General features: G+C 42.9%; 1 protein-coding gene and 1 pseudogene across 6 annotated transcripts in view; one reads left to right on the top strand and one right to left on the bottom strand.

Annotated features, from left to right (window-relative positions):
- Positions 1–9,449: 9,449 nt before the first annotated feature.
- The window catches only part of DGKH (diacylglycerol kinase eta), a 185,904-nt gene continuing 168,929 nt past the window's right edge, over positions 9,450–26,424 (top strand). For 5 of the 6 annotated variants that reach the window (XM_046028358.1, XM_046028354.1, XM_046028353.1 and 2 more), the window contains exons 1-2: positions 9,450–9,672; positions 16,444–16,647. In XM_046028358.1, coding sequence (XP_045884314.1) covers positions 9,613–9,672; positions 16,444–16,647 — 264 coding nt within the window. In that variant the 5' untranslated portion in view covers positions 9,450–9,612. Of the gene's footprint in view, positions 9,673–15,165; positions 15,770–16,443; positions 16,648–26,424 lie in introns of those variants that run through there. The other variant, XM_046028355.1, reaches the window with a different exon arrangement.
- LOC123925391 lies at positions 21,031–21,151 on the bottom strand (annotated as a pseudogene).

Genomic DNA, 26,424 nt, shown 5'->3' with positions numbered 1-26,424 from the left:
AAAACCCATAAGGTATTGACACACTTTCTTGGTGACACAAAAAGCAGAGGTATCATTTGATGATTTTCACATCAAGGTTAGTGGCCCTATGATATCCTCTCTGACTTGCTACATGGCACACACAACCCCCCACGCCCATAAAGACTAAATGCAAACAGCTCCACTTCCCAAAGTCTCCCCTTCCCCATCCTCTTCCACCACCATCCTTGTGATCCCCGGGCTGCCACTAGCCTGACTAAGAGTACTATTGGGGGGGCGCCTGGGTGGCTCAGTGGGTTAAGCCTCTGCCTTTCGCTCAGGTCATGATCCCAGCGTCCTGGGATCGAGCCCCGCACTGGGCTCTCTGCTTGGCAGGGAGCCTGCTTCCTCCTCTCTCTCTCTCTCTATGCCTGCCTCTTTCCCTACTTGTGATCTCTATCTGTCAAATAAATAAATAAAATCTTTAAAAAAAAAAAAAAAGAGTACTACTGGGAGTGTCCATAGGAACAGGGCTATGTAAGGGAGAGAAGCAAGATTGGACTGATAAAATAGCGTGCACTTTGCTCTGGGCTTGGGCACAACTGGGACCCACTTGCGACAGGCATGAGGCAACACCAGCAGGGTCAGGAAAGGCTCTTTTTTTTTTTTTTTATAGGCTCTTGAGGTCCAGTCCCATTCTCTGCTTGTGATCCTCCAGGTCCCTAGCTGGGCTGATAAAGCTAGAGCAGGGAAAGTGGAGGAGAGGAAGAGGCTCCTCCTAGGTAGACTGGCCCAGGCCCCTGGCTGGGTGGGAAGGTGGTAGAGCCGGAAGCAGAGTCCAAGGAAAGCAAACAAAGGAAAGTGTCCAGGAAAGTAGGCATCATGTGCAAGAGTCTGGAAAAAAGGGAGGACCAAGAATGATCTCGGCCAGTCTATGACCTTTTTACTGAGTGCGTTGCTGTATCCTGGGGTAACACGAAAGAAAACACACTTTAGACCTAGACGCCAGCCAGGTCATAGTGACAGTTAACCTATAAGGTGTGTTTCTCTTCCTTGACTCCTTTACTCTTGGCTCTGAAGAAACGGAGTTCTATGAGCCTTATTCCTCGACCCATGCCTCAGCCCTCTCCCCAGGAATTAGTATCTCTGTCTTTGGCATTCCATCATATCCCCCTCTACTAGTTCCCTCCCACTTGCCGAAACACACGTTTGCTTCCCTTTGCTTTGAAACAACATTAACTTCCTCCCCCACCAGCAGAAGTCTTGAAGTGTATGTGGTCTGTTTTCCTTATTGGTCTATAAGAACTCCACGCAAGCTGGCTCTCTCTCTCTCTCTCTCTCTCTCTCTCTGACAAATTCTGTGACTGCAGGCAAATTGTTTAATCCCTGAACCGTAGTCTCCTCATATGTAAAATGCAGATAATAATAATTATCTCATAGGGTTTTTGTGATGATTAAAACCAAAGTGTCACTTATCTAAAAAGGACTTTTAAAAACCTGTGATGTTGAAGCTTTTAAAAAATGGATGTTTTTCTAATTCCAGTAGCTGCTAGTTTCAAAGATTATAGGACATCTCCAATGAGGGGATGAGGGGTGATGGTCCTTGTCTAATTTGTGGGACATAAAAGTCATATTCCCTTCATTTCTTTTCCTTTTTAGTTATGTTTGTAAAAAACACCTATATTATGCCAGACATTTAAAAAAAAAAAGATTTTATTTATTTATTTGACAGACAGAGATCACAAGTAGGCAGAGAAGCAGGCAGAGAGAGGGGGAAGCAGGCTCCCTGCTGAGTAGAGAGGCCAATGCGGGGCTTGATCCCAGGACCCTGAGATCATGACCTAAGCCAAAGGCAGAGGCTTAACCCACTGAGCCACCCAGGCACTCCCCTCCTCCCCCTGGTGCTGTTCTTAAGTAACACCCTGCTTCCCCCATCTAAGGGACAAGCCAGGCATTTTTAGTACAGTATTTCACTTATCCCTCACACACTACTGAGAAATGGGTATCGTTATGCTGCTTTTACAATGGAGGAAATGATTTGCCCAAGGTCTCAAGGAATAAGTGGAAGAGCAAGAGTTTGAGCACAGTTCGCTTTTACAGCAAATCCCGTGTGCTTTCCATTCAATGTGAGTGTTGACCAGGTGCCAAACCTCATTCTTGCCTTCATCTCTTCCTTGTAGTTTTCCAAAAGAAAATACCTTTAACCCACTCTGAGAAAACCACTGTAAAAACATTAGTCCCTTAATCTGGGATCGTTTTATTAAAATTCACCGCCCCATTACCCAATGCTGAAGGCTACCACTGACCACTGGCTCCCATTGCCCTCTCTGGCCTCTTGGCCCCTGCTCCCATCTCCCTGAGGACCACTGAACTGGGTGCTGGGCCACCTGGTCAGAGCTCCCTTCATATCCCTTGTCCCAGTTCCCAGCATTTTGCTTTGGCTTGATTTTTGCCACTTGGCTCTTGACAGCCCTCTTCCTGAGATCTAGAACTCTAACTTTGAATCCAAAGTAGCTGGACACCTGCCACCACCCAGATGAAGTCCATGACTGTATTCTCAGGGCTCGCAAAAGCCCCATCCTTGGCTTTGCTCGGTTGGTGGGAACCTCACAATTTCCCAGTTTGAATCACAGTGAAATTTGTCACATTTTATTTTAACTCTAGACCCAATTCTTCACCCTCATCTGGCCTAGAAGACATAGCCCGAGGCCCCAATTATTTTCACTTTTCCTCTGCCTTATTTCCCAGTCCCTATGTATCTCTTTTTATGCATTTAGGGATTTATATTCCCCTAAATATGATGATTTTTATTAGTTTCATTATGACCAATTGTTTGTAATTTTCTCTCAAAAGCAATAAATACTGTGGGAAGATAAGAAAATCAAAGAATGTGCACAATCTTACCAGACATCAAACAAAACGAGAAAGGACGAATACAAGAGATTGCGGAATCTACCCGCCCACCAGTAGTAACTAACCACCTTGAAGTATATCCTGCCAAACTTCTTAAATACTTCGTTACATAATATTTACATATTTTATATGTTGTGTTTTAAAACCTGCCTTTTCCCTTAATTGTATTTTTAGTTGACTATTTTCATAGTCAACAAATGTTTGATTTTTTTTTTAAGTGTTTTTCTCATGAAATTGTGTGGGATGAGGGCAGAAGAGTGAGATAAAATCATTTGTAGAATTTGTACGTCTAAGTTGTGGTCTATAATAAGTAGAAAACACCCGCAGCACCCTGCTACCTGAAAAACCACAAAGGGTCTCTTTATTAAGGCAGCAGGGATAACGGCCAATGTGAGCCGCAAAGAGTTGGATTTGCTATCACTCTTCTTTGTGTGTGTGTGCCCCACATTACTTTGATAAAGTGGACCAAAGGCTATGATTTCTACTTCCTGCTTCAGGTAGGTACATTATTACTAAGATGTAATCTGTAAACTTGCTTCAAGTACAAGCCTTAAGCAGAGATTCTCTATCAGATGATTTCTATGGGAGGTTTTGTTAGACTCCAGTAAGCTCCGTAAAAGATCCAGCCGGGGCAGTGAGATGTGGCAGCCCTTGCTTTTTCACTGTGGAGAAGGCTCTATGCCCACGTTTTAGCTGGCTGGATTCTCCATGGGTGCTAACTCATGCTCTCCAGCTCCCGGGTCAGAGAGAAGGAATATCCCTCTATGAATATAATCTAATCTGAGAATGAACTTCTGGTTGCCCAGACATGTGACACTGAAATTTACTAAGATATATCACTGTGGTAGAGCAGATGTTCTAAAGAGCACTGCACGAGTAGAAACATCTCATCCCAAACGTTCCTCTTAAAATATTTTCGATACTCCTCCCACTGATGAGTTTGAGGTCGTATGTTCCATACCCTTGAAACTGGGCAGGGTTTTGTGACAACTCCATTCAATTCACTTGGTGAAAGTTGATACTATATGATTTCTGAGGTGAGTTCGTAATAGAATACAGCACCCATCTGGCTTGTTCTTTCTTGACATACACCTTACAAGCCCTGATCCTACATATGTAAGAAGTCAATCTAGATATCCGGAAGCCACCGTAGTGAGAAGAGTCACAGAGAAGACTCTTAGAAATGGAGAAACCTAAGGAAACCCTTCATCTGCTTGAGACTTCCAACATCTACTGCCAGACATGTAAGTGAGCCAGGAAAACTTGGAGGTCCCTGGGTCAAATGTAATACCTCACAGAGGCTGCACACCCATCATGGAAAATAAGTCCCATTGAAGAGAAGCTCACAGTAAAACACTAGAAAGCACACAAGGAAACATACCACCACAATTCTGACTTAGCTAGTGCAACAAATGGGAGAACTTATACACTAACTATAGATATTAGAACAATTTTTAAAAATTAATTTTTTAATTTTAATTCTAGTATAGTTAACATAGTGTTATGTTAGTTTCAAGTGACAATATAGTGATTCAGTAATTCTACACATTACTCAGTGTGTGTCATGGTAAGTGTGATATATTAGAGCAATTTGAAGGACTTTTAAATAAAGGTGTTTAAAATGTTCAAAGGGATAAAGGAAAGAATAGATTCTAGGACAAAAGTAAGATATTAGGAAAAAAAAGAGCAGGTAGATTTTAAAAGAAAAGAAATGAAGATTTTAGAAATGTAAATAAATTAAAATTCTATGTCCATATTAAAGAGTATATAATCCAGCTGCAAAGAAAATCTGAGAGAGAGAATCAAAGGGATCTGGGAAAATTACCCAAGAGCAGCACAGAGAAAAAAGAGCAGAAACATGGAAGAAAAATTAAGACACGAGAAAAAGGGAAACTCAAACTCTCACCTAATATGAGTTCCAGAAACAAAATAGAGAGGAGGGAAAAAAAAAAAAAAAAAAGCAACGCTTGGGGTGGGAGTGGGGGGAAGGAATATTTGAAGTACCTAAGTGCTGAGAATTGTCCAAAACTAAAGAAGGACCCGAGTCTTCTGGCTGAAGATGTATATTGAGTCCTTAACAAGCTATCTAAAAAACAAAATCTACCAAGACAGATATCACTAATGTAAACATCAACTGGGGAAAAAAAAAAAAAAAAAGAAAGGAAAAAAGAAAAACGTTACTATGGTGAAAAAAGAGTCTATAAAGGAATAATAATGAGACTGACCAGCCTTTTATCACCAAATAGTAGATGCCAGAAGGTAATGACACAGTAACATCGAGATATTGAAGTCAATAGTTGTCAGCTTAGAATTCTTTAACTGACGAAATTCTGATTCAAGAATGTGAGAGAAAATAAAATGAGAGTGAGAGACAAAACAGAGAATTTTGCTCGCAGATCTGCTGAAGAACAATACTGAAGAATATACTTCACCAAGACATAAATTGAGCCCAGAAGGAAAGGATGGGATACAGAAAGCAAATAGTAAGAAAAAACACTGATGAATTATGTTGGAAAAATTAATTAAATAATTATAAAAGTAGTAATGGTGATGACTAATTTAATGAAGAACTAAAAAATACATGGGGAATTATGGGGCGCCTGGGTGGCTCAGTGGGTTAAAGCCTCTGCTTTCAGTTCTGGTCCTGATCCCAGGGTCCTGGGATGGAGCCCCACATTGGGCTCTCTGCTCAGCGGGGAGCCTGCTTCCCCCTCTCTCTCTGCCTGCCTCTCTGCCTACTTGTGATCTCTCTGTCAAATAAATAAATAAAATCTTTAAAAAAAATACACGGGGAATTAAAAAATACTAGATAGAATGAATCGAACACTACATCAAATACTAATAATGTATTATATGGTGGCTAACTGAACATAATAAATTAAAAAGAAAGAAATATGCAAGACCTAAAAAAAAGATACTATATAGCAATACATAGTTTATAGGAATTGTGAGCTAAGGTGTTTTACTTATTTTTGTTTAAGATCATCTTTAAAGGAAGGGGTTAAAGATATTGATGGAATCTTGGATGATAAGTATAAATGTTTATACTTTAAGGGTAACCACTAAAAATTGAAATAAAAGGTAAAAATTCCAAAACAGTAGGAATAGAAGGCAAGAAAGGGGCAAAAAGAAGCAAAGAGAAAGACAATTAAATAAATACAAAATGAGACAGTGGTAATAAATCCAAAGATGGTATTCCTGGTGTAACAGAGAATGCTAGTTTTCACCAAGATCTGTTCTCTGTCTTCCATGGTAATAGAGTTCTGGTTGGAACATGGCGCCCAGCTAATGGCTTCATTTTCCTGCTTCTTTGACGCTAGGTGTAACCATGTAACTAAGTTCTGGCCAGTGTCACATGAGCAGATGAGAAGCGTGTCATTTCTGGATTTAGGCTTAAGAAGTCAGGCTTATGCTCCTTTATACTCTCTTCTTCTTTCCTTGAGCTAGAACTAACTCCTCTAACCGGCTTCTCCCAGGTAGATAAAGGCAATGCCCTAGGGGAAGGAGTAGGAATCTGGAGCAAAGGGTCCACCCTAACAAACTGGACCACTTATCCCAAGACTGTTTCAGGAAAGAGAAATAAACATTGTGATTGGGAGAAGCCAGAGAAGAAGGATCTCTTTCTTACAATCACCTTTTACCCTAATTGATTAACATGATAAATGAAAACTGATTAAAACAGGAGACTAAAAGGCTGACTCTCAGAATGAGTTAACACTACCGAAATTCAACTGTTATTTACAAGATACACATAAAACATAATGACTCAGAATGGTTGGAAATAAAGAGATGAAAAGATACATACCAGGCAACCACTAACAAAAAGAAAACTATGGTAGCAGGCAAAATAAGATTTAAGGTGAAAAAACAATGGACAGATAAACACTTAGCGAATTTACCTAGGCAACTGGATTATAGTCCTGGTTTTGCACTTTATACAGTGGCACCTTGGGCAAATTGCTTTATTCTTACCTAGTTTCAATTTCCATCAGTATAAAAGATGATAATATTTTATTTGCAGAACTGTGAGAATTAAATGAAATAATACACAGGAAACTGGTTTCCCATAGCCATAAAAATATGGTAACTCAAATTCTATCACATAATTCATTCAACCTTTACTGAGCACCTATGATACATCAGAAGCTGTACTGAGAACTAGGAAAATGGAGATAAGTCGGTCATAATACTTGTCATCAGGGATACTATATGTTAAAAAAGTGAGTTTAAAAATGAGTTTAATAAAGTCTTCCAAGGCCTTGTGATGAGGGTGGAGGGGTGTGCATTTCATCCAGAGTGGGCGGCTGGTTCTAACCTGCAGCAGGGTCAAAAGATTTCGTAACAAAGCTACTCTTATAGTGAATCCTGAAAGATGAGCAGGTGTTTGGATAGTAAGTGTTTGGATGAGTAAGAGGAAGGCTATCCCATGAGACAGCACAGCATAAAATTAAGTGGCCTTACAGGGAACTGCATGTGAGGAGCTCAGAGTTGTTTGATGAGACTGGAGAAAGAGATGCTGGCTAAGATACGGGGACTTCATCCTACAGGTAATGAATGGGGAGCTATAAGAAGGGCTTATTCAGGGAATAACTCACTCTAGAGTTATTCTAGAATGCACTTCTAGAATAACTGCATTCTAGAAGGCTTACTTTGGCCACAGTGTGAGAGATGGTGGTGGTGGAGGTCCCACCAGCTTTGAGACATTTAGATTAATAAGGAAAGAAATGCAATTTTTCCGGGGCTTGAAACAAAGGACCTGAAAGGCAAGAACAGTGAAATGGAGGGAGATAGATAGGAGGGTGATAGATAGGAATGTTCTGTTGTGCGGGACAATTTTCAGATTTTTCCTTTGGGTGACTAGGTGGATTATGAAGACTTTTACTGAGAGCATGAGATGAGAGAAAAGCCAGCTGGCAGGAAATTAACCTTCTGTTTTAATCAAGCTGAGTTTAAGGTCCATGGGACGTCAGGGTAGAAATTTCTGGTAAGAAATCGGCTTTAGGGAACTGGAGATCTGGGGTAGGGATGGCCATTTTTCAGTTATCAGCACATGGTTGGTAGTTGAAGTCATTCAGGGGAGGATGTGCACGGACCAGGCAGCATTAGAAACAGAGTAAGGGCTGACTATTTAGGCACTCCAACATGGAAGAGGTGGCAAGAGGGCTGAACAAGAAATGGCTGGAGAACTTGGAGACAGAAGTGTCAAAGGGGCCAGTGGAAGAGATAGTTTCAAGGACGAAAGTCAGGTCTCCAATGACAAATGCTGCACATGGGTTAGTAAGAAGAGAACTGAAAATAAAAACCACAACAATCTCATTGTTTGGGGTATTTTTAAAGCCACACATGGCCTTTGTCGGCCTTAGTGGAGGAAGAACTTCTGCAGGGAAAAATGAGTAGTAGATTAAGATATGTATGTGAGAATAATGGGAACCGGCCTTTATCTCCCAAAAAACTTGGGTGGGAGGAGGTGGGGAGTGGAGGCAGACTGGATCTGGTAAGTGTTCTTAATTTTCAGTTTGTTTTAAAAACGTGAGAATGTGTTTGACATGATTAAGAGCCCTGGGAAGATGCTGAAAGAAGGAGCCTGGAAGTCCAGGAGAGGGAATAGCCCGTGAAAAGCCATTCTTGGCTTGGAACTAGATGGAAACCGATTTCCACGCCAGAAAGATGATCGGAAACGCCATTTGTAACGTTTTCAAAGGGCTGGAGAAGGTGACTGGCCATTTATTGAGCACTCACTGGGAACCAGTCCCTTTCTCTAATATGAATGTACTGCTGGAACTGGAAGGCTATCGACTCGGGGCCGGATTTCTTTTCACGAAACCGTTAATCATTAAAAAGGAATGAAAGGCAGCACTCTCTCAAGCTCCAACCCTACTGCACAGGCTAACCCATCTGCAATCTTTTTAACATCACAAAGAATACGGCACAGCTGGTTCGCGAGCCGCTCTGGAGTGCAGCTACCTCCCCTGCTCAGTGGAAGTCGGTAACTGTCCAGTGCGGTTTCCTTCGAGCCTCAGCGCCCGCGGGAGGGGAGGTGCCCGCGGCCCCGGCAGCCGGCGTTCGGAGGGAGGCGGGCGCGGGCTGCAGGCACCGGGAGGGGAGAGAGGGAGAAGGGTGCCGGGGGGCGTCTCCCGGGACTCTCGGCCACCGCCGCTCGGGTGGCCAGCGCGCCGACCCGCCCAGCCCGGGCTTCCCCTGCTGCTCCCGGAGCGCTTGGCAGCCCGTCCCCGGGAACGGCTGCTCGCGTCCGCCGGGCCGCCCGATGCCCGTGACCACCCGGCGGCCGCTTTCGGTTCCGCGCCTTATAAGGCCTGACAGGGGGGTCACGTGCGTCCCGGGCCGCCCGCTGGGAGGAGGGGGCGGCGGGGGGAGGGGCGGGAAGCGGGGAGGAAAAGGGGAGGGAGCCGGGGGCGGAGGAAGGAGCGAGGGGCGGATTCTGTGGCCGTGGGAGGCGGTGGCAGCGGCGGCGGGGAGCGGACCGCTTGGAGCTGGACCGAGGACGAGGAGGAGGAGGTGGAGGAGGAGGAAGGGACCGGCGCGGGGGCGGGAGAGCGCAGCTCGGCGGAAGCCGGAGACGGCGGGAGGGCCGGTGGCTGGCCCCGGGCAGGAGCCGGGGCGGCGGCGGCGGCGGCGGCGGCCGAGAGGACCGCGGCGAGGGAAGCGCATCCAGCGGCCCCGGCTGCGGCGGCGGGGGCCCGGGTCCCCGCGCCCGGGCGGCCGGCGGGCGCGGGCGGCGCGATGGAGCCGCAGCACGTGCGCCCCGCGCCCGGCGCCCGCAGCCCGGCCTGGGAGGAACCGGTGGGTACAGCGCCCGCGCCCACCCCCTCCCACTTCTCCTCTGCTCCCCCCCGCCCGGGCCGGGTTCCGTTCAGGAAATGGCCCGGGATGAGGTCCCCAGCTGCTTCCCAGCCGGGGCAGCGCTTCCTCCGCCGCCCGGGCTCCTCCTCGCGCGCCGCCCGGAGCGCCTTTGTCCGGCCAGCGGAGGCTCGCCCGGAGGGGCCGCTGGCGAACCGCTGACGACGGCCCTCGGAGGACCGTTTCCTTTGCTTCATCGACTCCTCAACTTTTGACTTGATTTTAGAGCACGGGGGGTAGGATGAGGGAGAGGAGAAACCCTGACTCTGGGGGCAGCGTGCGGGCTCGGAGGAGATCGCTCTTGCCTCCCGAGACCGCGCCCTGGCAGGCACCTGGGCGCTCAGGTTCCCAAGGACCGCGGCGACCGCAGGCTGCTGGCGGCTGGGAGCCTGGAGCCACGCCTCCTGCTAGCGGCTACGGCCCCGGGTTTTCCAGGGTTCAAGGGTTTTGCCCGGGATGAAGCGGGGAGCTAACCTCGATCTCATGCACATGCCACCCAGAGGTTGGGTCATTTCAGGGACCGAGAGGAGCGTGTGCGTGTGTTTTGTGTGTGTGAGGATAAGGAGGAAGAGATTGGGGGGCTTTGGATTTGTTCCCTCAAACTCCTCCAACTTCCTTCTCTCTTCCAACTCAGACAGTCAGAACCATCTCACATCCCTCCAGGGATTCTACCCCGGAATCCCCGTCTCACTCAGAGCTCTGTAATCCTGTGTGGGCTGCCTTTTCCCTGGCATCGAATTTTGGCTCTCCACGCCCTGCCTCGATGTTTGCTACTCCGTCTTGGTTGAAATTCTTGAACCTGTCTGGAAGCCCTCGTCTGAAATTTCTGGCCTCACCCGTGTTCTGTTCAACGTGTTCGGATGTTCTTTTCCCAGGGACTCTGCGTGTCTGCTCAGACTGGCCCCCCTGCCTCTTAAGAGTTTCTAGGTCAGGTGCCAGGCTCGGTTCTCCTTTTTTTTTCTAGTAGGTACACTCTAGGCTCCTTTGCCCAAATGCATTTCTCTGCCTCTTGTTTCCCGACCTTTCAGAAGTGTCCTTGGACTCTGACCCATCTGTATCTGCAGCTGTCTTTGCTTTTGCAAATTTGAACATGTTGTTAGGTTGCCCATCTGCTCCTCTTTCTTCTATTGTGGTTATCACTGGGGATTAAATTGTTCTTGAAACTAAAACTGCGATTCTGTTTTGAAGTTTAAATCAAAGATCACTGAGAACTAAATTCATTGACCTGGTTTTGTTACTTTTTTTTTTTTTTTTAAGTTTTAAACGTTCCTATACGAAGTCCCTTTTGAACCCAGATGCTTTAAGCCAACACCAATCACAGTGAAAAATGCCCTGTTATATAGTATTTTGCTTTAGGCGAGCGATGGCAGAACTACTTCATGCCTAGAAAAATAGGGGAAAAGTTTAATGTTGCTTTACTTCAAGTGACAAAAATGAAAGTGCTCGTTTATTTGCTTTTAAAACTAGAGCCCTAACAGAAATGTGTGAATGAACTGTGACACTTTATCCAGACTGCAGAACTCTCCTTAAAAAAATTGGGTTTATTTTCTTTAAACACTGGAGGCCTTTTTATTCACTCAAAAGAGATTTTATCCCTCACCTACTGTGTTCCAGGACTTTTGGATATAGCAGTTAACCCAAACACGAATCCTTGCATCCTCACAGAGCGTACATTCTTAACAGAATATCTTGTTTCATATATGTTAAGTGTTGAAATTCAGACAGTTAAAAAAAAATCTTCAGAGATCTCATGTATGTGGCACAAAATGATACTTTGACAAAGTGATTTTATTTGCAAACCTGTGGTCATACGGGTATGTCTAAGTCTAAGAATTCTCATTTAAGTTCCTTAAAAAAATGTTACCCAAGTTACTGAAAAGTGGCATAGACAAGAAACAGGGTGATAAATTGAGGGGGGGGGGAGAATTCTTACATGTTAACTTAAGTATTTGAATCGAAGGGAGGAAATATCAGCTTTGTCTGATATTTGTTTTGAAAGGACACAAACTCCATCAAAATCAGGAATTCTGAACTTATCTTGGGTCAATGAGCCCTTTAAGAATCTAACCAGAGTTGGGGCCCCTGGGTGGCTCAGTGGGTTAAAAAATCTAACCAAGGCTATGGCGTGTCTCCCCACAATGTATCTATGCAACACGCATATAAAAATAATAATAAAATTTCAGGCGGGTCAGAATTCCTGAAGCCCAGTCTGTGGACCCTCAAAGACCATGGGCTAAGAACATCTGCTTTGACTAGGATGCCATTTGGCAGTTATTGAAAATCTACTGTCTGATTTCAAATATCAACAATTTTAATACTTTACCATAAAAGTATACTCCTTTATAATAAGAACATTTAATATTGAATAGGAAATATTCACAATACACAGACCCTGAATTTTTCCTTATTGTGTAGAAAGACATACCTATAAGGATTTACTCTCTTTGTTCTTTTTTGATGAAACATAAAACATGATGATATAATTCTACCTAGAACTGTTCAGACAGATGAGTAAACATAATCTCAGGAATTGATGCTGAATAATAGTAAAGAGAACAGAGCTTCTGGCTTGCAATATACCCATGTCTGGAGCTGAGAGTCGGCTACTGGGCTTCATGACATTCTTTATATTTGGAGATAAAAATGAAGTTATTTAGTTAAGGGAGGATATTTAAATAAACAGTTAGCCTTATCATTACTCCAGCTAGGGCATCAGGCCTAAAAGAAGATAAATGTTAGCATTCGGATTTCTGTGTATTTTCCTTAATACTAGCTTTGGGATGTAATCAAATATGTGGGCAGAGAGGCATTACCTAAATTCCTAATCAATATAAAAATATTTTGGTGGTGGGAGGGAAGACATTTAGGGAAATAACCCTTACTCATAGATGATGTCCTAGGATGGGGGTGGGGAGATGGGTAACTTGAATTCCAGCCAAAACTCAGAAACTGTGGGAGTATTTACAAAACAGACCTCAGACAGTGACACTAGGATATTAGGGTACATTTTACTTACTAAAATTTGTTTTTTATTTCCATATGGTTTTTATCTACTTGGCTCTGATGGAATGATTCAAAACTAATAGAAAATTAGCAAAGGAAGAGTTTCAAAGGAAAAGGGGCCAAAATATAAATGAGAGGTTGTAAGCATATTTGTGCATTAGGTCTAGATGACAAAAGGTTTTTGCCTCAGGTACAGGGATGCCCATAGGTACATGTTGTTGCTATCATGATGAATCTAAAATCTCTTATTCAAGTAACAACCAAGAACATTTTGATGGAGTGAAGTTTTGAATGTTGAATTTCAAATATATAACAGATAGTATATTGTGGAAGTAGTTAGAAAGTTTGAATGAAAGCAGGCCTGTACTTATTCAGCCTGCAGTGTTCTTTGCATGGTTCCCATTGATTAGAAGTATGAGTCCTAGAATGTTACTGTTTGAAAGTCCAACTTGGGTTCTTCAGTACACAAGTGCAGACTTCTACATATTTGTGATATAGTGTTTAACATAAAAGCATAGACCATAAGGGATTTAAAGGTTGCAAGTGGATATTAAACTTTTTTGTTATAGGTAATGATCAATAATAAGACTATAATTTAAAATATCTATCAGTAAAAATATGCTAATATTCACAAAGTTGGTATCAATGAGAATTGGCTGTGATTTATACATCTTCAGAGTAATAATTTTTCCTTCTTTAAATGGGGCAGAAAGCCCTATAAAGTAGAAACCTAATTTAGTGATAGCTTCTATTTCCTTTCATCCCAAATGCAGTGTCTACATGGCTTATGTCCAAGTTTTTAAGAGTGTGTTTGTGATATGTTATGTACCAAACAAAGATTTCAGAGTAACAATAATAAATACATAAGACACATCTAAGAAATTATTTGAAAGTCTAAAAACACCAAGTATGGTAAAAGTCAAGGGAATTTTGTAAATTGAAGAAATAATGTAATATGCCACATATTTGAAATTTGTTTCAGTTGCCATTCTGAGCTACATTAAAATGGTTGAAAATATGGCGCTCTTGACATTGCTATTATATTTTTAGCAGAAATGAAGTGCATTGCAGGTATACAATATACAGGTTGGATATTCATTCTGGAAACTTCTAATTTACGGATAAGAACTGAAAAGAATCTAATGGATCAGGTACTTTACATTAGTTATCACTTGAAACGATCTTGTCAGAAGAGGTAATTAAAGAAAAGAGGGTTTTCATGAACTGCCTTTTGTGGGAAATGAAGTGACATTCCTTCATTTGCCTACACACTGTTTTCACTCTGAGCATTCTATGTGCTAGGGAAACTGTAGAGCAGGGATAATTTATTTAGCATGAGTAGGCTAAGACTGGCTATGCTTTCAAAGTCACAACCAAGTTTTAGAACTCGTTATAGGAGTCTTTGAAGAGCAGGTACAACTGAGGTTAAGTTTTTAATGGAGTATAAATACCTTCACTTTGAGGTATTAATTGCCCAGCTCTTGCACATGAAACACTTTTAAGGTATCTTTCAGCAGTCAGTATCTGAATCAGAATGAGAAATGTATTCACCCGTCTTCTTCAGATCACAGGATGGGCATGGGTGTTCAACAATGTGTTTCAGTTTAATCACTCTATCTGGACTCAGGAACATGTTACTATATAAAACTTGAAAGCCTAAAGTGTGAATACAAACATAATAATTGACAAACTAACTTTTGTTACATGGTGTGCTGAAGTGAATAGAATATTAGCATAGTGATCACCTAATTTTGACTTTGGCCCTAACTCATAATTTGGGGCCTCACTTTCATTAAAGGAGAGGTCTGAACTAGCTTTATTATTTCAGAAGGCCCTTTGCTAAGTGTTCTTATCTACACTGACAAACTCATCAGTGACCAGACAGGTTGGGCTGAAGGCCGTTACTTTGATTATTTTTCTCTTAAAGAATTCCTGTCACAACAATATGTTCTGTGTAGATCTAGAATTGCATATTTACAAAACCATAAGGGCTCATAAAAGTTTAATTTGCCTCGCTCCTTCCCTTCCTAAAGAGGACAGCAGAAGCTGGAGAAGTAGCTTCCATCAGTTAGTATTTCAAGGCAGCAATCTCCTGTCTTTGAAGATTCAAACCAGCACATTTTACATTTTAATCAGCAATGTGGATATATAGTATTGGGATTGAATATTGTTTCGTCTAACCTCTTAATACTGTTAGTTTTGACAGAGCAATCAAATTAGTGTTGAGAGTAAGATTACAGCTAAAAAGAAACAAAACAAAACTCCAATAGAATGCTAGTGTGGAGGACCCTTAAAGGTCATGTCAGCTGAAAAAGTAGAAGGTCATATCAACTGAAAAGCTAGGACCGGGGGCTGAAGGACAGGAACACGCTGAAGAGATTAAGTGCTTTACTGAAGTGTGAAGAGTCTCCACAGTCTGGCGGGGACTTTTTGCCCTACTTAAAAACACAGCTAAGTTTAGAGTTCTCTGTGGATGACAAGAGGAATCTGTCATTTTAGTATCTTCTCCCCCAAGCCCTCCCACACCTACAAGGGTTCTTCGACGCTCAGCGTGCACACCCCGCCGCGAGGCTGCTATTCTCAAGTGCCCGCTTAGCCCGCTCGCTTGGGACGAGTTGTGAGCGCTGGCCACAGCCTGTTGATCCCATTTCCTCCCGCTCCGGTCCGGGTTAGGGAGTGGCTCTCCCAGGACCTCCAGTGTTTTCGTGCTCGGGCACGGGTGTTCACAGGGTTTCGGTGCATTGTTTTCTTCCAGGCAGTCTCGGCTGGCGCTTCAGTTTAGACATTTATTTCGCATTCTGTGGTCTTGGGCTGTGTGTACTCTCTTGTTTCTGCGCTCTCTCCACGCCCTTCCCAGTTTCCTGTTAGCCAAAGGGATCGCTCTTTCTGAACGAAAAGTTCTCAGAGCGGAGTGGAACCTCCCGGAAAATGCTCTTCTCTTCCGTGTGCGCCGGATGGAGGTGGGGGTGGGCCAGAAACTAAACGCCACGGTCGGGATTGCGGAGAGGACCCAAACCCCGAGGCAGAGGCGGGAGAGGTATGGTTCAGCGGAGATGCGCCGAGGGGTCGTGAGACGGACAAGGGGCAGCGCCCATCCATCTGGGGAGGCGGAAGGGCTTTTATTCAGTGGGAACTGTGCGGCGAGGCCCAAGGCTCTGGAGATATTCTAGGTCTGGGGTGGCAGGGTGTACCCAAGGGAGTCGGGAGGAGGCCGTGGGTTCCCTTTCTACTCCAGGGGCCGTCCTTGCCCTGTGAGCCAAGGGAGGGAGCTTAGCCGCTGCCCGACTCGCGGAGGTTTCCTGCCCACCCCCCTACCCCCCCGGTCCATCCTAGGGACCCCAGGCTCCCGGGGGAAGTAGTAGGTCGCCCCGTCCCTCTGTCACTCCCATCCTCTCTACCCGTGCAGGTCGTATTCTGGGTCAGGAACCCCGTAACATCCCGAGGCTGGGTGCACAGGGGTCCCAAGCGGGCGGGGGTCCGCGTCCCCCGTGCCCCACTGCGCTCGCCGCTCTGGCCGGAGCCGGGCGGAGGGGCCTGGAGGGCCGCTGCTGGGAGGGCGTCTGATCCCCCGCGCCCCTTCCCCTGCGGGGGCGGCTGGGGGAGCGGAAGATGGCGGCTGCGGCCGGGCGCGGGGCTCTGGGCCCAGCTCGGACCGAGCGCACCCACTGACCGCCGCCGCCGCCCCCGCCGGGCGGTGCTGTGTCCCCACAGGAGTCGGAAAGGATGGCCGGGGCCGGTGGCCAGCACCACCCTCCGGGCGCCGCGGGAGGAGCGGCCGCCGGGGCCGGCGCTGCGGTCACCCCCGCCGCTGCGTCGGCGGGGCCCGGAGACGATTCGTCTGACAGCGAAGCGGAGCAAGAGGGACCCCAGAAACTGATCCGCAAAGTGTCCACCTCGGGGCAGATCCGGACCAAGGTGAGGCGAACCCTCGGGCAGCGCGGAAGGCGGGAGGCTTCGGGCGGGGAAGAAGAGCGAGGGCGCCTGGGGCGCTCGGAGCGCGCGCGGGAGATCCCGGGAACGTGGGGCGCAAGGTGAGGGCGGGGCCTGGCGGGGGCGGGGCCGGCGGGAGCTGGACCGCCGCGCGGCCGGAAGGGATTCCCGGGCCCGCACGGGAAGCCGCCAGGGTGGGCTCCCGGGGAGCTGGCGGCCGCGGTGGAGGAGCAGGGAACGAGCGGCTCGGCGGGAGCGTGGGAAAATGCTGAAGCGCTCTGGAGAGTTCCCACTCAGGGAACTTAAAAGGACTGTTTTATTTTTTTGTCCTCCCTGCGTGCGATGGTTGGGTGGAGTGTGTGCCTTCCGTAGGGAGCCCGGCGCAGGCCGACCAGCCAGAGATGCAAAACGCGCCCCCCCTTCCCTTCCCGCGGGCAGCGGCAGTCTCCTCCCAGGACCACTCTGAATGGGTGGGTGGGGAGGGGACAGCAGACAGCCGCCTTACCTCCCGCTGCCGTTTGGAAGGCAGAAGTCCAGGCGCGACGCCTGTGTAAATGATGCTGGCGGTTGAACACCCTGCGTGGCACATCAGCAAGCCAGGCTTTTGAGTAGTGGGTTCCTGCTCAGCGCGGGGTTCAGATCTTAACAGCCATGGTTATCTTAATGAAGATTAACCGCCTTGTCTAATGTGTGCTGTTACTTCTGTGTCTGTAGCAGATGCTTTTGAGAGCTCAAAGTTGAAGAGTTTTAAATAGATCTTGACCATATACATAGGAAATGCTTACCACACTGAAGGGCTATTTATATTTTTAAGTTTTCATCGTACTTTAAAACACATCGTACTTTTGAAGTGTGTTATCACTGGAGTACTTTAATGAGGTTATTTGAAGAGAACCAATGAAATTACTGGGCTTGTGTGCTCTCATTAAAAGTAAATTTGTAAAAGTTAATTTTATGCTTAGTTTTATGAGAATTCATTTTTTAAGATCAGTGGACTCCTATGAGAGTAGAACTTTTATTACATGTTTATGAAATAATGTTTTTTTTTTAGCCTACATCCTTATTTTCTAGAATAAATAGGGAGGGGTAAGCGCATGCAAGTGGTAACAAGATGCACTTAGCAAAGAGTCAAAGATTGCTTCTGTCAATTTTTTAACTGCCCACTGTAACTCATTTTAATAGTGACGTTTCTTCATTTAATAAAATCTATGATAACTTAAGGATTTGGGTTTAATATGTTTTTAGAAGATTAAGGCTAAACAAGATAGGGACTTTCTAACAGTGCCTTTAACATTTGAAATCTCAATTTTAAAAAAGTTCATGAAACCGTGTTACTAGCAAACAAAATGGCAGGTTTAAAAAAGTGGCATATTTTATAGATTCTTATGCAATGGTTAAAATTCCATGGAAAACGTATCAAAATTTACCAGTACATTTATACTGCTTGAAAGAAAATTTAGAGATGGCTCTAATTTGAGTTAAGTTAAACAACAAATTTGAGGGCGTACAATTAAAATTTGTAGGTCTCATGAATTCATGGTAGTAGCTAAGTTTATATATTTTAAATTTTATATTATCTATGGTTTGGGGTAAGGCATGTTTTTAAGACTAAATAAATTTGAAAAGTTCATTTATTATTGGTTTTCCATTTAACTTTCTAATAAAAATATTTAGCACATGTTTTTTCCCCATGATTAGAGACAGTTATCATTAAATGAAATATTTCTTAAATTTCACAAGATGTATTGAATTTCAGAAATCCTGCATTTTATACTAACTCATACAAATGCATGTAACTTCATCAGCATTTTCATACATGAACACCTGAGATCCAGGCCTAAAACTCCTGAGACTGGTGAGCCTCAGCCTCTCTGCGTGCCCCTCCCGCCTCAATCCAGACTGTTTATATATGCTACAGAATTCATCAGTTACATCTCTTTATCCCTGATTCTCAGGGAAGAGAGAGCTAGTGCAGTAAGGGGATTAATAAAGTGAGAACTGCTAAATTTAATACTGGTTCCTAGCCTGTATTACATTTTCTAAATTTAATACTGGTTCAATTATGGTCCGGCTAAGAGTTAAGGGAAAAGATCTTTTAGAAAAAGACTGTACTTACTTGATCATCTCCACGGATATGCAAGGTGGGAGAGTCTAGAGGAGAATGAGACCAGGACTAGTGGGTTTTGAGACAGAAAGCAGTTCTGGGACGCTTAGGTGGCTCAGTTGGTTAAGCCTCTGGCTCTTGATTTGCACTCAATGTGGATGTGATCTCAGGGTCATGAGATGTGAAGTGATCTCAGGGTCATGAGATCCGCCCCTGTGTCGGGCTCAGCACTCAGCATGGAGTCTGCTTGAGATTCTCTCTCTCCCTCTTCCTTTGCTCCTACCCTGTTTGCGTGCGCTCTCTCTCTCTCTCTAAAAATAAACAAATAAATCTTAAAAAAAGAAATACAAATATTTATTAAATGAATAATGTATATATTATAATGTATATATCATACAGTTATATATAATGCTTCATATTAATTCATATTAATTAATTAATTCATATTAATTCATAGGTATTATTATTAAAACATGTTACTTATTTTGGTTTCCTTTAAGAGCCTTATGATCATGAAGTTGTCTGGTTAGTTTAGGTTTGGGATAAAAAGGCCACCAAAGTAATTACCTTATTTAAAGTGTTCTTTGTTGTAAATACTGGTTTGTATTTTAAATAATTTGAATAATCTTAAATTAATTGTAGCATTTGGAAAGTATCCAGGTACTTCTTAACTAAAATAAGTATCGCGGCCCGTAATACAATATTGAACAGTGTGAGAGGCTGTTCAGTGATGGGAGGGTATTCTGTGAAAAGTCAAATCTCCCTCTCACTCCAGACCTTCTAGTCTCCATCTCAGAGGCAATTGTTGGCATTTTTCTTGGTATACTTCCAGAAAATGTCTATGAATGTACATATGTTTCTTTAAAAAGTACAAGTGGGAACATTCTGTGCACAATGCTGTGTCTTGTTTGGAGTTTGAATATCATCATTTTCCTAATGGTGTGTACACATCTACCTCATTCTTTTTAATGGTAGGAAAGTATTCCATTATGGTAGGTTGAACTAAATGAATTTGTGAGGTCAGTAGGTCAAGAAATGGTCAAAGATGACCAAGGGCCTGGGTGGTCTGGGAACTGGGAAGACGCTGTTGAAAGGGTACAAATGTTCAGTTCTAGAATGAATAAGTTCTGGGAATCTAATGGGCAGCATAGTGACTATAGCTAACAGTACTGTATTATATCCTTGAAATTTGCTGACAATAGATCTTAAGCATTCCTACTTTTTAAAAAAGATTTTGTTTATTTATTTATTAGAAAGAGAGAGAGAGGAAAGAGAGAGAGCAGGGGAGGGGCAGAGGGAAAATGAGAGAGAATCTCAAGCAGACTCGCCGCTGGGTGCAGAGCCCGACTTGGGGCTTGATCTCATGACCCTAAGATCACAACCTGAGTCAAAATCAAGAGTCAGATGCTCAACTGACTGAGCCTCCCAGGCACCCCTAGATTTTAAGCATCCTTAAACGTGAGCACACACACACACACACACACACACACACACACACACACACACATTAATTAAGTGAGGTGCTGGTTATGTTAATTAACCTAATTGTGGTAATAATTTCACAATATGTATGTCTATCAAATTATTACATTGTATACTTTAAATATAATTTTGTTTGTCAATTATATCTCCACAAAGCTGGGAAGAAGTGGTTGAATATGGGAAATTTCATATGGTTTGGCCTAACATGATAGATCATCATTTAATTACCTAGTTCTCTATGGAACTTCTCTGTGGAAGTTCTCTATGGTTATTTTAAGACAGCACTAATCTCAGTTTTGTATATTTGTTTTGCAGTGGATATGATGACTTTTATTTATTTATTTATTTTTATTTTTTTGACAGGAAGTTGGATTTATTGGTGGGCATGAATATGGTGGGAGGGAGTAGTACCAAGGTTCTCATGAGTGCAGAGCCCTCCATTTGTCCAAGGGACCATGGTTAGGGATGTATTTGAACCCACAGCCATCTGGGATAAGCCACTTTTCAGCCACCATGTCTTCAAATTCATCCACATTGAACTTAGTAAAGCCCCACTTCTTGGAGATGTGGATCTTCTGGCGGCCAGGGAACTTGAACTTGGCCCTGCACAGGGCCTCAATCACATGCTTCTTGTTCTGCAGCTTGGTACGGATGGACATGATGATTTGGCCAATGTGGACCTTGGCTACTGTGCCCTGGGGCTTTCCAAAGGTACCCCACATACCTGTCTGCAGCCTAAATTGGAGATACCCATGAGGTCAGACCCCAGCATCCACCCAAAGGGCTGTCTTCAAGGTCCCTTAGGGCAACCCATACAATCAACAGGCTGCATACACTACCAAGGAGACTATTTATGTGACTTTTAAAGTAAAAAATAAGACTGGCGTGCTTTTTTTTTTTTAAGATTTTATTTATTTATTTGACAGAGAGACACACAGCGGGAGAGGGAGTACAAGCAGGGGGAGTGGGAGAGGGAGAAGCAGGCTTCCTGCTGAACAGGGAGCCCAATATGGGGCTCTATCCCAGGATGCTGGGATCATGACCTGAGCCGAAGGCAGAGGCTTAACCCACTGAGCCACCCAGGAGCCCCAAGACTGGCATGCTTTTAAAATTAGTCTGATTTAATAATAAAATTCTCCCATACATTTTAGTATCCTCCTCACATCCCCACTTTGTATACTCTTTGTTCTCCTTTTCATTTTTCTCCTGTTTCTTTGTCTTTGCTGTGTACTATTTTTCTCTCTCTGTTTTTCACTTTTTCCTTTCTCTGTATCAGCTAAGTAGAATTTTGGGTAGTCTCAGCTAGCTACTTGGGTGCTACACAGTAGATAATTTTATGGCTGCTTCTGTTTCCCCAAAGAAAAAAAATCCTTTACTTCAAAAAGTGGAAATGATGCTGATGTGAGAAAGCCAGTGGGAGCTATAAGTCATTCCATCTCTTCCTCTCTCCTTATCGTTGACTCTTATTCCTAATTCTTAGTTCTGTCTTAAGGAGGAGGTTGATTTTACATTCAGATTTACCATTACAAAAAATTTTGCAGATATTTATTAAGGACGAGACATTCTGAAACAGCATTAATATAAACTCCGACCACCTTGGTTTTGAACATGAATGTGAAAGAAGCTTTGTTTGCTCTTTTTTGCCCGATGGATACTGTTGGCCCATGAATACAGGGACTGGCTGGAGGAACCTTGGTCAGATTTGCAGACTGAGATTGTTCAACCATCGTAAGCCACATGGTATCAACAAAGGAACCATCTCTGACTTTTTCTGACAATGACTCATCTCTGCCAAGGTCTTGAAGTTTCATGTGTCAAAAATATCTCCTAATTAGGTTTACTGTGCTCTCACATCTCACATTACTGTGATCTGGCATTTCTATGTATTCTTACAGTTAATTTGGAATATTGATGGGTCTTTCTTTTTATGGGTCTTTAAATTTAGGTAACACATACCTAATCCCCTAAATGATATTCAGAACTTTGCAACATTATATCTGGATTAAGATATCTCTTTAAGCACAGTGACAAAATAGTCATCACAATCTTCAATTGTTAACTTGGTTTTACTTTAACATGAAAGTTAGTATAAATAAATTCTTGTACCTTTACGGTAAGGCACTATATGGAAATACTGATTTGTATTTTTCACTGCTTAATGAGATGCAATTTGTGCAACTAAAACATTATCTTTCACTGTAACTGTAGTTAGAGTAGTCTAGGGAAGAAATGCTCAGCATTTTTCAAATTGTAGGTGGGAGCCCATTAGTGGGCCGTGATAGTTTACATTTAACATTTGAAACAGAATAGATTAGAAACTATTACTCAAAACTTTTAACCACAGTTCTGAATGGAATTTTTGGATGGGGTAGTGATCCAAATATGAGGAGAAACAGAAACATGGCCAGAAGATTGTTAAGAAATGAGAATAGGGGCACCTGGGTGGCTCAGTGGGTTAAAGCCTCTGCCCTCAGCTCGGGTCATGATCTCAGGGTTCTGGGATCGAGCCCTGTATAGGGCTCTCTGCTCAGCGGGGAGCCTGCTTCCCCCTCTCTCTCTGTCTGCCTCTCTGCCTACTTGTGATCTCTCTCTCTGTGTCAAATAAATTTTAAGAAAAAAAAAAAAGAAAAAAGAAATGAGAATAAAATAATATTGATAGGTTTATTGTTCAGAAGTTCAATATGATATGAGAGGCAAGTAGGAATTTTAATATTTTGCTAGGTGGTGAGCAGGAAGGTATTTTAAATAATAAGAATAATTAATATTCATCTAGGGCAGAACTTGGTGAACTTTTCTGTAGAGGTTCAGAGAGTAAAGTCTTAAGCCTTATGGGACATGAAGTCTGTGTCAAAATTACTCCGCTCTACCGTTGTTGTGTGAAAGCAGCCATAGACAATCCTTTTTTTTTGAAGATTTTATTTATTTATTTGACAGAGAGATCACAAGTAGGCAGAGAGGCAGGCAGAGAGAGAGGGGGAAGCAGGCTCCCTGCTGAGAAGAGTGCCCAATGGAGGGCTCGATCCCAGGACCCTGGGATCATGACCCAAGCTGAAGGCAGAGGCTTAACTCACTGAGCCACCCAGGCGCCCCATCCATTGACAATCCTTAAGTGAATAAGTGGTGTGGTAACACTTTAATTAACTATTTGAATTTCATATAGCTTTCAGGCATTAAGAAATACTCTTTATCTTCTTCTTCTTCTTTTTTTTTTTTTTTAAAAAGCCATTTAAACATGTGAAAACCTTCGTAATTGATGGGCTATACGAAATCAGGTAGCCAGAAGAAAATGGCCCATACATTTGGCTGGCGGGCCATAGTTTTCTGACCCCTGTTCTAGGTGATGGAAAATGGTACAGTTTGGTTTGCAACGCACTGCAAAGTTAAGGTGCTGCTCGATGCTCTCGGCATTTAAGGGACCAAATAAAGCTAGATTTCAATCCATTTAAAAATCTCATCTTTGTAGAACATTTTATTTTTAGCTTGGTTTGCGTCTTTGCTTCCATTTTAATGTGAACTAAATATAGACTGGAAACTCTGAGTCCTGGTACAGTTAATACATGGTATAACAGCTTTCCATTCTGATTAGAAGTTAAACATGATATTCCATTATTAAAGATAAGACACATAATAAATAATTTACTAAACCTTTACATCTAACTGAAGATGCTAATTTGAAAGTATCTAAATTTAGAAAGCTTTCACTTAGTTTAAGGTTGCATCTTTGCTGTTGTGGTAGGAGTGACAAAAGGTTATATGACACGACCATTGTCAACCACCCAGGGCTCCTTTCTGTTTCCAGGGGACAGGGTTTCACTCCTATTGGATGTGTTAGACTTTCCTTACTCAGGAAGTGTGTTTACAAGCAAAGGTTTTAATTAAAGAGAGTTTGTTTTATATCTAAGAATAGACCTTTGAAAAAGGCCATAATATGTTAGTACATTATTTTCCCTTGACAAATTTGTGTGGTTTTGCTGGGTATCGTGTATATTTCTCCATGAATATTTAGTCATTTGAAACACTTTTATATTTTTGATTTGGTTAAGTGGCTTAAAATGGCCAGTAACCGTTATTGATAACAGCCTTCATTTAGGATTCAGTGCTTGTTGTTTCTGCTTCAGGTAGTCATTTTTTTTTTTTTCAAATGAACATATATGGTAATAATCCCCCCCCTTGCTCTTTGTTATGAGGATATTTGGAAGACTATTAAGCTCTTGTTTTATACCAAAGAAATATGATTAACTTTATCGTGCATGGAGCTGGAATTTCTTTTTTTTTTTTTTTAAATATTTTATTTATTTGACAGAGAGAAATCACAACTAGGCAGAGAGGCAGGCAGAGAGAGAGGAGGAAGCAGGCTCCCCACGGAGCAAAGAGCCCGATGTGGGGCTCGATCCCAGGACCCTGGGATCATGACCTGAGTCGAAGGCAGAGGCTTTAACCCACTGAGCCACCCAGGTGCCCCGAAGCTGGAATTTCTAACCTTCTCCCGGTGCCGTTTGAGTCCCATGACTTTTTCAAACCACCAACATGTGATTTACTATAATAAATCTTTATGTATAGGCTTGGAGCATTTATGTCAGAAATTTTAAAATACACTTCTACTTAGCATTTTACTGTTTACAGAGCAGTTTTTATAACTGAATGAACTGAATAAACAGGAGCTTATATAACAGTTCTGCAGAATTACCTAAATTTTACAAATCATAAATCCGAGACTCAGTTTAGTATCTGCTGAGTAAATGGCAGGCTGGAACTCAAAAGCGAGACTTGTTACCATTATTCCCTGGCACAGTGGACCCAATGGTAGGTTCCAGATTCCTTTTTTCGAGAGTTCCATCAGCTTCTTGGGTTTTGAAGCCTTACCTCTACAGGGTACAGGCACAGATGGGGGCCGGCTGTCTCCACTTCCCTTCCCCACTCCACACTTCCCCTGTCCCTGTCCCTCTCCTCTCTCTACCCCTTCCTCCTCCTTCCTGCCCTGCCCTTCATCAATCTTTTTAGTCTGTAAGTATATCTCTCACCCATGTTATGGATTTTATAATGTCTTTTTGCATCCGAATCCCACATTTTTCGTGACACGTTTAAGAGTGTGTGTTTGCAAAGTAAATTTCTGAATATAAAAGTTTCGGCTGAAATTTCTCCTGATTTTAATTACTGTTAGCAAAATCATGGAATCACTTTGAAAAACATCTTTAGAAGGACTAAGTTAGAAGAAATGCCTTTAGGTAGCTAACTCTTCAGGTAGATTTTCAAAGAAAACTGTTAGTTTCACGTCCATAAGGTAAGATGCTGTTTTTAAAAGGTCATAATATAGTGTTAAAAAGAATTATATGAGGTAATTTTTCATGTGGCCCGTTATAACATAGTTGAGGAAAAAGTATACATAGAATTTATTTTTAACTAGTTAAGGGATAAAAATGATATTTGGCATGCCATTTTCTCCATCTACCTATTTAATTTAAATGAGAAATTTTGCCAGGCTGTATACCTGAGCAGGCATACTGTTTTGACTTGGATTATTTATGCAAACTCATACAGTACTTTAAAGTTATAACAGAGATGTGTGGATGGCTCAGTCAGTTAAGTGACTGACTCAGGTCATGGTCTCAAGGTCATGAGTTTGAGCCCTGCTTTGGGCTCAGCACTCAGTGTGGAGCCTGCTTCAGATTCTCTCTCTCCCTCTCCCCTCGCCATGTTCGTTCTTGCTCTCTCTCTAAAAAAAAAAAATTACAATATTAAAGTAATGTTGTAATGTTAGATATCATTAATATATAATAAATGTAAATTTTATATATGCTTAACATATAAATATATATAATGTGTATTATAGATGCTGTATGAACATAGTATATAGTTATAATGTTTTATGAGCATGTTACATGCATGTTACATATATGGACATACCTCTGTAGTTTGTGAAGCAGAGTGGTGAAACAAGCAGCCCTGATCCCAGTGTAAGAACCAGGATATTTCCAGGCCCATATATCGACCCAGGTGCTCCTTCTCTTTTTTATTTCTTTGTTGCCCCTCAGTTCATTCAAAAAGATACGTATGGTGTTTCCAAGCACCTTCATAGGTGCTGGGGATTGAGCAATAAACAAAATAGACAAAAACCTCTGCCTTCTTGGAGTTCACATTGTAATGCAGGCAGAAGTTATAAACTCATAAATATATAA

This window comes from Meles meles, chromosome 14, assembly GCF_922984935.1.
Source record: "Meles meles chromosome 14, mMelMel3.1 paternal haplotype, whole genome shotgun sequence".
Taxonomy (NCBI): Eukaryota; Metazoa; Chordata; class Mammalia; order Carnivora; family Mustelidae; genus Meles; species Meles meles.
Note: the sequence above shows the minus strand (reverse complement) of the source record. Positions and strands in the feature narration are given on the sequence as shown.